General features: G+C 36.6%; 1 protein-coding gene across 1 annotated transcript in view; it reads left to right on the top strand.

The window, feature by feature from the left end:
• Window positions 1–10,422, top strand: part of LOC129238184 (tRNA dimethylallyltransferase-like) — a 58,704-nt gene continuing 48,282 nt past the window's right edge. The window contains exon 1 of the mRNA XM_054873221.1: window positions 1–17. Within this exon, the coding sequence (XP_054729196.1) occupies window positions 1–17 (17 nt within the window). The remainder of the gene's footprint in view (window positions 18–10,422) is intronic.

Here is a 10,422-nt window from a genome sequence, read left to right as displayed (position 1 = left end):
ATGTCTATATCGTCCGCGTAAGTCAGCAATTGAACCGATTTAAACAAAGAAGTTCTTTATGAGAGAGCCCATCCCCTTGCCGAAATCCGTTCAAGGAGGCGAACTCTCGAGACGGATTGTTCTGAACTTTTACTACGTTCCTTACATTCTGCATGGTCGAGCGTACTAAACGTATTAATTTATCGGTCTACGTCTAGCGTTTAGTATATTTGAAAATATTTTGTAGATGCTGTTCAGAAGAGTTATGGGCCAGTAATTTTCACAGATCAACATGTCTATTTTTTATATAGAGGTCAAATTATTCAAATTTCCTACCTCCTTGGCATGCGTTCTTCATTCCAGATTTTGCAAACCAGCTGATATATAGTAAGGAGGTTTTTATTACTCATGTGTTTAAAGAGATCTGCTGGGATCTCGTCAAAACCACAGGATTCGTTTTTTGTTTGGGGATTTAATAGCCGCCATGAACTCCTGCAAAGTAAGTTCTTCCACCATTTCTGAAGATTTTAACTGTGGGTATTCGGGTTCAATACCTGTAATGTTTCTGTTAAGAAGTTTATCAAAATATGTTGCCCACCTTTCGAGGATTTGGTTTTTTTCCGTTAAGAGTGAAAAAACACTGCACTATTATTCCATTTAGTTAGCATATTTTCTGAAATTTGTGGAATAAGTCATCATTATGTGAACCTTTCTTGACAATCATCCTGTGCTTTCTAAGCCTCTGATACATCTTTGATACTGGTTTCCTTATTTTTTTTGCTACCGCAACATCCCTAAAGTTGAGATCACTATAATCGGCCATAGGAACATAGAACGAAACAAACAATAGGGGCAGGGGCAACTGGCAGGGGCATTTTATAACGAATCCGAAGCGGTAGAAATAGACTTTCCCCAAAGCGTGCGCAAAAGGGAGATCTTCTCGCTATTCCAGAAGCAAGCTGTTGACAGATCCAGATGACATGGAAGCCTGCAAAATAACTAAACGAATGTGACCCTATTTTAACAAATCCAGAACTGACGAGTTGTCAAGAAAACCACGAGCAAGCTTACTCAGAATCACGTCAACAATAGCCGGCCACTGGTCTTTGGAATACCATGCCAGGAAGATGGGATGACCGCACATCAATAGATGCAGAAGCTGCAATCAAGAAGAGTCTAAGGAAAGAGTATTTCACTATCTATGTGAGTGCTCAAGTCTGGGTGCTCTACGACATACATAGAATTCTGCGGGAATTCTCGATGGTTAAATTGAAAGCAATTGCAGAAAAAAAAACGACATAGGCAGACTCGTAGTCAAATCAAGATGGTTGCACTAATAAAAAGCAATGGTTCTACTCGTGGCCTCTAAAAATGGCATCGTTTGTGCTGATTGAGTCTGCGTTGAGTCACTCAGCCAACACCTCCATGTAGATTTACGAAAGCTATTTCACATCAAATGAATCGCAAGTTGATCAAAAACAAAAAAGCTTTATTGGGAATATTCCTATTTCCTTTCGCATTCAGCGTAATTACCACAATACATTGACATTTTTATTTTTATGGTTTTACTTTTACTTCAATATTCGTTGGTTCATTTCTTTGGCTTTCCTTGTGCTCTGCTGCTTTCATCAATGGAAGCTGCACGCTGGCATGCATGTCGAGTGACGACGTCAAAAATTCATTGAGCTTTTTTCGCAGAACACTGAAACCATGTTTGTGCACTTTGTTTGTCTCTCTGTGGTCTTATTAATCGCTTACGTATGAATCTGTCTAATTATAGGTTAGTTGCGTGTAATTATACATAGCAACATTACCTGCAGCTCGTGCGAGCAACTATTGGCAATGTATGTGCCACAATTATCAATTAAATCAAACAACACGTTTATGCCTCCGTCAGCCACTCATACTAACGCGCATACACGAGGAGTGGCTATTAAGTAACGAGACTGACGCTGTACAACATTTTATTTTGCTTTCTTACATATTTACTTATTGTCACTTTTATTCTATCTCTACAATGCTCCATGCGAGCATTCCATTGTTCGAAGCTAGAAGTCTACTTCTGTCAAATAGAGTTCAGCACGCGTGCCACTTTCGCTTTCACAGGTTCAATGGACTCAAAAATATAGATAATTTTAATACAAATTTCCTTTTATACATATGTTGCTTTTTCTAGGGAATTCGTCTTAAGAAATCAAAGACCTTTTGCGATGTCACTGTGGATCACGAGCCCAAGTGTATCCCATAGCAGACTAACCTAATAAAAGGTTGCCTTGCAGTGACGCATGAACTGGTTCGGTGCATAGTGATCCTAAATGGAGTTCATTAGTTATGCGTTTGGAAATAATCCACCCGCATGGTGTCTATTTCGATTACGATTTTTAGCAGACATATCCAACTCACCGCTGAGATGTCTTCTTATTCGTCCAACCCCCAAAAATTGTATACGTGTTCTGAATAACGCAGAACATCGACAAATGAGATGCTCTACGGTTTCTCTTGAGCCCTGCTCCATACATTTTCTGCATTTCTCATTTCCCATCTTATAAGCGTACGTTGCTACTGGACAATGTTCCTTTAGCACGCCTATCAAAGTTCTACAATATTTTCGTGTTAGGGATAATATACTGTGACCCACTTGTTTACACTTGATCTTTAAAGTCGTACAAGTGGACAGACCCTCCCATTTTGTCCTGGATTTTTGATCATGTTTTCGTCGAGTTCGTTGTATAATATTTGTATTGACTTTGGTATTTCGTTAACAAAATCCGAGGTTAGAGAGACCCTGCTCTGAAGAGCGATCATGGATGTTATACTAAATGATTTAAAACGATGTTTAAATTGCTGCCTGACTATCTGCGTAAAAGTTAACATTGGAGTTGGTCGCAGTAGTATCACAAGCTAAGTTTGCTGCCTTTTCAAGTGTGAAAACCGCAGCCTGGAATACATTGCACGGATCTGGAAGCTTATGGTCTAACTCTGGACGCAATAGAAAGTGCGGAGCACGTGTTCTTCTTCTGCGGTCGTTTTAAAGAAGAAAGTCGAACGCTTGAGCTATTTTTGGGTAAACAGCTGAGCCCACACAGGCAGTTAAAAGTTTCGCAAAGAGGATAATGCTGCACCTGCAACGCGCGGAGTGGCAGCAAAAAACGCAGAGAAAAAATCAGCCATCGGGAGGAGGTTGACTGTCTACGAACTGACGACAAATCATAGACGCTCGAGTCAAGTGCTCACGGCGGTACAAGACGTTATAATATTATCGCAATATCTTCCGATGTTTTTGTTTTGCTGCAGATGCAAAAGAAACCTCGATAGGGTATAACTTCCATTCGCCCATGTGAGAGGAATCTGGAAGCATGTCCCACCTACCACTGGTATCACGGCAAAGAGACATTAGAAGATGACCCTATAGCATGAAGCTGACTACAAATATGGTGGACCCAGAAGTGGGTGAATAGTATTGGTCCATTTAATGGACAGGAGTATCCCCAGAAGAGGAGCTGGGATTGTTTTGGCCTAACGATTCGACGCTGTAAGTTCGAAGGCATTTTGAACCCTGCCTCACTCACCAAAAAAGAAAAATTATAAAAATAAAAAAAAAAACAAAAAAAAAACAGAACCCATTTGGACAGTATAACTCAATGCCTACTCCAGTAGTCATTTTAGAACCGTCCGCATAACAGTTAAATGTGACCTAGTAATAATAGAAAAAGTTGATCATTTTAACTCATTGTTGTGTACTCTATATATCCATTTTAATTTTCTAAGCACTCAATTTTACCCTGTAAAAAGAAATAACCCATTATATGTATTATAAAATAAAAAAATTATTCCTGTTTAACTTTGGTTGGCCTTATTTGGGACTCCACTCATTGTATAATAGGAGTTCGCCGTTGCCTACTGAGGAGCTCTTTGAAGAAACTTTTGCCATCATTTGATGGTTCATGTCTATAGTGGCCATCAAATTTAAGACCCAAATGGTGAAATAAGTAAATTTATTCAGTCGCCGATTGACGAGTGCGCGACATTTTTTTGTATGGCGAAAATGCGCAACATTGTCCGGGAAAAAATGAATCAACGAAAATTTATGAGCCACTCTAAATTTACACTTTTTGATATTAAAATTTGACAGCCCATAAAAAAACTGCGTACCTATTTTTTTAATTCTGATTAAATAGTTTGAAATTTTGGTGAAACTCGGTCTAGTTTTTATAAATCTTGGAGAAAGTTTGAAACTTTGATTTAGGGGACATACAATATGAGTAGAATGAACTATGCTTTTGTTAAAAATTTATGCAAATTAAAAAAAACAAAACAAAAAACATAATCAAAACTCCTCAAAATTTTGTGGCTCGATAGTTTTTTCGCGTGTATTACATATCATTTTCGATACACGAAAATTAAGACTTTTTATTGTATAAAATAAAAAATGCTTTTAAGAAAGAAGGGTTTTAAATAAGCTGTGGAATTGCAGCAAAATAAAGTCTAAGGATCCTTTTTGTGTCACTCAGCGCCAACATATGAACTATATGAAATATGTGTAAGTACCCGCTAGAACCAGAAATGTCAGACTTGAAATCCAACGCAGAATCTCTCTTGCCAACAAGTGCTACTTTGGACTAAGTAGGCAACTGAGTAGTAAAGCCCTCTCTCGACGAACAAAACTAACACTCTACAAGGCTCTAATCATGCCCGTCCTAACGTATGGCGCAAGAGCTTGGACGATGACAACATCCGATGAAGCGACGCTTGGAGTGTTTGAGAGAAAGATTCTGCGTAAGATTTTTGGACCTTTGCGCGATGGCAACGGACCTCGCAGACGATGGAACGATGAGCATTACAATGAGGATAGCAAAATATATATACCGGGGCAATCGCCACCTCTGCATTACACTTCGTGAGACTTTCATCAGAACCTTTGGAGATAGCTAAATATAGTACATAGATGCAGTAGGACAGTAGGTTAGGTTGGGTTAGGTTGAGTGGATGTCATTCGACACACTTAGGCTTGAATAGTTTCGTTGTGATACCAGTGGAGCTTATACTTTACACTCTTGAGTTTTCAAAATTTTGTTAATTTCAGCAACCCCTCTTCAATCCTGTCAGGAAAGGCGAATCCGAGGTTGCAAAGCTTTTTCTGTATAGAGCAATGCGTATACACAGGATTTGTTACACGGCTTTTATATCAGGTTTATTTTATAATACTGCCATACTTCGCGTAATAATTTGTGGCATTCAACTAGCGTTTTGGACGAGTGTTTTACTGACTAACGATTTCAGAGATGCCTGACTTCCCTCGTAATTAGGGGTCTATTCTTCCTGCAAGACATTATAATCAATGTAGTGATGCCGAACATTTTAGCGTAAACTCCTCCGCCTACCTGTTGATCAATTTTAGATCCGTCAGTAAATATACTGACTCTATTTTCATCAGCTACAGTACCACTGCCCCAGTGCTCTTTAGAAGGAAATATTGTGGTACAGAGTTTATTAAAATGAAACTTTACACTGCTACAGAAATCTGTAGTAGCTGGAATAGTGAACATTTTTCTAATATAGCCAAAAGACCTTTATTGAATGTTTTTAGGAGGGTAAGTTCCCTGAGCCTCAATGCTAACTTGGCAGCCATTTACTCCTAAGTCAATTGACAATAAATATAAAACTACTTTCAGTGCTTCTGTGTTCTAAGAGCTCCACTTATACAGCAACTTACAGTTCTTTGAATACGAGCCAATTTGTTCACACTAATATTTTTATCAAATGGTGGCCGGTTGCTAATATTGTACATTACAACCGGTCTTACGACTGCTGAACACAACCAATGTACTATTTTCGAAGAAAAACCCCAGTAGAAAATAACTACAGGGTGGGCCAAATAAGACCTACTACTACTACAAAGCAGGTCCATAGTTTGCCTAGCAGTATGCACAGTTGCTCCATCTTGTTGAAACCACAAGTTAGGATACTGCTCCGCCATTGGCCGCAAAAAGCTTTCAATCAATGTTCTGTAAGAAGCTCCTGAAATCCATTCCGGCGTTACATCTTCATTTTCGAAGAAATATGGACCGATAACTCTAGTGGCCATAACACCGCACCAAAGAGTACATTTAGATGGGTACAACTAATGTTGGTGTGTTGCCCTTGGATTTTCAGAGCCCCACAATCTACAGTTTAGTTTGTTGCCGTAAGCATTTAAATGGAAATGCGCTTCATCCGACATCAAAACATTATTTAAAAAATCAATTTGTGTGGCTAATTGTGTAAAACGAATAGCGTATTGTAGTCGTTGTTGGTGGTCTTGCGGTAGGGTTCCATAATAAATTTCCAACAATTCAATTATAACCTGCAAAAAGAGAAAAATAAATATGTCAAAAAATAAAAAAAGTTATTTGTGCTTAATATTATTAGGTCTCATTTGGCCCACCCTGTATGAGGGAACAATCAGGAATGAAAAATAAACGTGGTTAATTTATATACATTTATATTTCATTTGCTTTTCTGCTTATAATTTATTTTTTTCTTTAAGAAATATTTTGAAAAAAAATTTTACTTTTTATTCAGCTTTAATAAAAAAAGGACTTTGTAGTTACAGAGCACTGCTTCCTTGCGTCTTCCATTCATCTCCCCTCCTTCAAAGGAAAGAACTAGACTGTCACAGCACGGACGAAATGTAATGCACAGAGAGTGATATACCCCTAGCACGTATTTTGCTGTCTACATGTAATGCAGTGGTGGCGATTTATGATAAATTCTATTTACTAAAAGACAGTTGTTTCCATGCAAAATTAATCATGCATTTTTTTACTTGAATAACTTTTTTAATAATAAACAAATTTTTTTTGAGTCACCTGATAATTTTTACCTTTACGCGTTTGTCTGTTTGTATGCTGCATATTACTATTGCAAAGTTTTCTTTTGAGTCTGATGCGGAGTCGTGCAAACTTATTACGCCCATTCGAGTACTCTGCGTATCGCTCTCCAGCCTCGTATCGTAATAGTACACTAATATTTATATTGTACGTCATTATGAAAATGTGCATATCCACACATACATACATATGTACATACAAACATGGGAGAAGCAATTGCATCTTGTAGAGATACTCTTATGCACATTCGCATATTACCCGATACACAACATTCGTCTAGCCATTCGTCCGGTTAATTTATTATTTTTTTATTTTCAAACGAGTTGCTGTACACAACAACTAGAAAAAACTGATTTTATGAATGGAATACGATTTACTTACGTTAATGCCGGCATTGACTGCATTCGTTGCGTTGCTGCACTAATGCATTTACTCGTTGTCGGTTGCTTGCTGATTGATAGTGGCTGTTACTAGCAACAGATTGCAGCATACAACTTATTTACTTTGAAGGCTTTTTGAAGCTTAAACAATAACAGAAATGCACTGCAGTTTGCCGCTAACAGCAATTTTTAATGTTTTTGTGTCACTTTGGTGGCTTTTTGGTTTCATTTGAGACGTTTTTTCTAATGCATATGTAGCCTCATGTGTATGGGTGCGTGCGTGTATAGAATGTATTTACAATATACAGCCATACATACGTACATATAAGTGTGTGCAAATCGCACGGAATCTGTGTATTTATTATGGGTTTTCTTTGATTTTTATCAATGAGTTACATGCAAAGGCTATATTTGTTGATCACAGCGATTTCGACTCCGTTTACCTGCCTACACTCATGCACAATAAAATAGGTGTGTCACGTCAGTTTTCACCCCGTTTTGGCTATTTCGCTATCGTTTAATGAAAATAAATAATTGGCGCGTGCACTTCTGTTAGGTGTTTGGCTGAGCTTCTCCTCCTATTTATGTTGTTCCACAAATGGAGTGACCTACAGTTTTAAGCCGACTCCGAATGGCAAATGGTTTCTTATGAGGAGCTTTTTCACAGCAGAAATACACTTGGATATTTGCCTTTGCCTGCCGAGGGGCGACCGCTATTAGAAAAAAAATGTGTATGTTCATTTTATTTATTTTCGTTTAGTTAACGTATCTTAATTTTTTAAAAAAGTCCAACTTATTATGCAACAAAAACCGTATGGATTTTTCTCAAGCCTTGTGTAAAAATTACGAAAATTATGCAACAAAATTTCAAACTTTTTAAACAGAATTTTTTGAAATAAATATAGGTATGCAGTTTTATAGCCCATTTAATTTTAGTACAATAAAGTGCAATTTGCAATTGGCTACAAAATGTCGTTGATTTTTGGCAAATTTTGTTGCTGACGATGTCACGCATTTTCTTGCATATACTTGCTCGACAATTTTTTATGTAGAAGAAAATGGCGAGCGCCGTCAGGAAAAAAAATTGTGAACAATTAATAGTACTGCTTAATAAATTACTTCGAATGAAAAATCATATTAAGGGGTTATATACCTTGTGAGCTCGAAGAAAACGGACGATTTTCATAATTTTTTAAGAACTTTTATTCAATTGAGGCATATATCATACTGAAGGGTAACTCTCGAAGAATAAATTTTGGTGTTTTTATTGAAAAAAATGTTATTATTTATTATTGATATCGCCCCTCCCCCGAAACGCCGTTTTTTAGAAGAGGCTTGCGGTGATCACAGTAGCGTATGAGCAGCTCAACTGAAATCAAAAAATTTAAATGATTATTGTAGAAAAATGTTTTTTAGTGAATCTGAATGGTTTATTTACTCAACAAAAATTTTTCTCGATATGAAAACCGCTTTGCGCCAAAAGAACGATTTTTGAGGGGTTGAAAAATTAAAAAAAAAAATAATTCCAGTAAACTATGCTAATATTTATAAAAAGTGAACCGTTCAGATTCACGAGGTTGTAACTTCGAATAATTAAAAAAAAGTTTATGCAAATCGGTTAAATAGTTTTTGATAAATAATGATCACCGCGACGGTAATTTTCAAAAAACATGGCTTCGAGATAATCGCGTCTAGAGTTTTGCGTGCACTTCTCGTTCCAAGAAAGGTCGCGCGCTTCCACGGTGTGTAACTTTCGTTCTAGTGCTTCGATCTTTATGATTTTTTGAATTAACATTTTTAAGATGATGTACTTTTAGAAAATGCCATAAAAAATTTTCGATTTTTTAGTCCAACAAGTTATATAACCCCTTAAAACTTAAAATAAAGTTGTATTCAAACTTAATTCATTTTATTTTATTTAAAAGTGATATAGTTTAACATTTTTTAATCATTATGCCTATCTGATACTGGTTTGCACCGTTTTCGAAGTGGTTCATATCTGAAGAGACCTTTATTATCTGAAGAGACAGTCTCTGCAATAGAAATTTGCGGTAAAGGCGATGGGTTTTTATAAACATTATTCTCGTTCTGTGTAGCTCTTTCTTTTCGGACAAGGTAATCAGGAGGAGGGGCTCGGTGAAACACGCAAAAAGGGTGTACGCGCCAATTATACAAAAAACAAATCCTTGTCATCTGGTTGTGAAGAGTTCAGGTAGAACTAACTGTCAGTGGAACAAATGGTGTAAGCTTTTGAGCATTCCACGATTATTGGAGACTTTCAATGCGCCGGCTTCCTAAACAAGTCTCTGTGTATGTTTCACCAAGAAATTTTTGGATGAAATACAAAACGCACAACTCCGAAATCGCATAAAAATAATCTGCATAAAAAGAGACCTTACAGTATTTTATCGCCATTTGCGACTCGCATTTCATAAATACTACAAATACTAAAATGGAAAGCCCCTTACACTACATATCAAAAATTATTCTAGAAATTCTGTTTAAAAAGTTCGTAATTGCGACGAAAATTATTAGAATTTTAATAATTTTTGCACAAAAATTTTTATAAAGTTTGCACAAAAATTAAAAAAAATTGATTTATAAAATTTTTGAAACGTTTGAAAAAAAAAATGTTTTATACAATGCGTTTTTTTATATAATGCGTTAAACGTTTATGCAAAATTAATAGACGTTAAATAAACGAAAGCAAAGTAGCCAAAACTGGTCAAAGCGTCGCACACCTATTTTATTGGCCATGTATGTAGAATACATTTGCGGTATAATACAATAGCAATTGGCAATTACAGTTGCAATTTGTTGTTGCCGCAATAACAATTGGCATTTGAGTTATTTCGCTGCTATTAAATGCAATTTTGTTGCAAGTGCAATCTTATAATTGACTTGTGGATCGGAATTTCATCGGAATTCATTTAACAAAATTGCACATGTTTTTGAAAATTTTGTTATAATATAATAGAATATAATATTATATACCACGTTACACTAAAAAGGCAGGCAACGATGACTAGACCCATTTTCAATACTTCTTACACTATTTATTCTGTAAGGCCCTGTTGTTGTTGTTGTTGTTGTTGTTGTTGTTGTTGTTGTTGTTGTAGCAGCAATACTAAACCCTGTCAGTGTAGTGTAAATCAACGGTCGGTTTCGCCTCATCTAAATCTAGGCCCAGGAAA

This window comes from Anastrepha obliqua, chromosome 2, assembly GCF_027943255.1.
Source record: "Anastrepha obliqua isolate idAnaObli1 chromosome 2, idAnaObli1_1.0, whole genome shotgun sequence".
Lineage (NCBI taxonomy): Eukaryota > Metazoa > Arthropoda > Insecta > Diptera > Tephritidae > Anastrepha > Anastrepha obliqua.
This window is presented reverse-complemented; position numbering and strand designations above follow the sequence as displayed.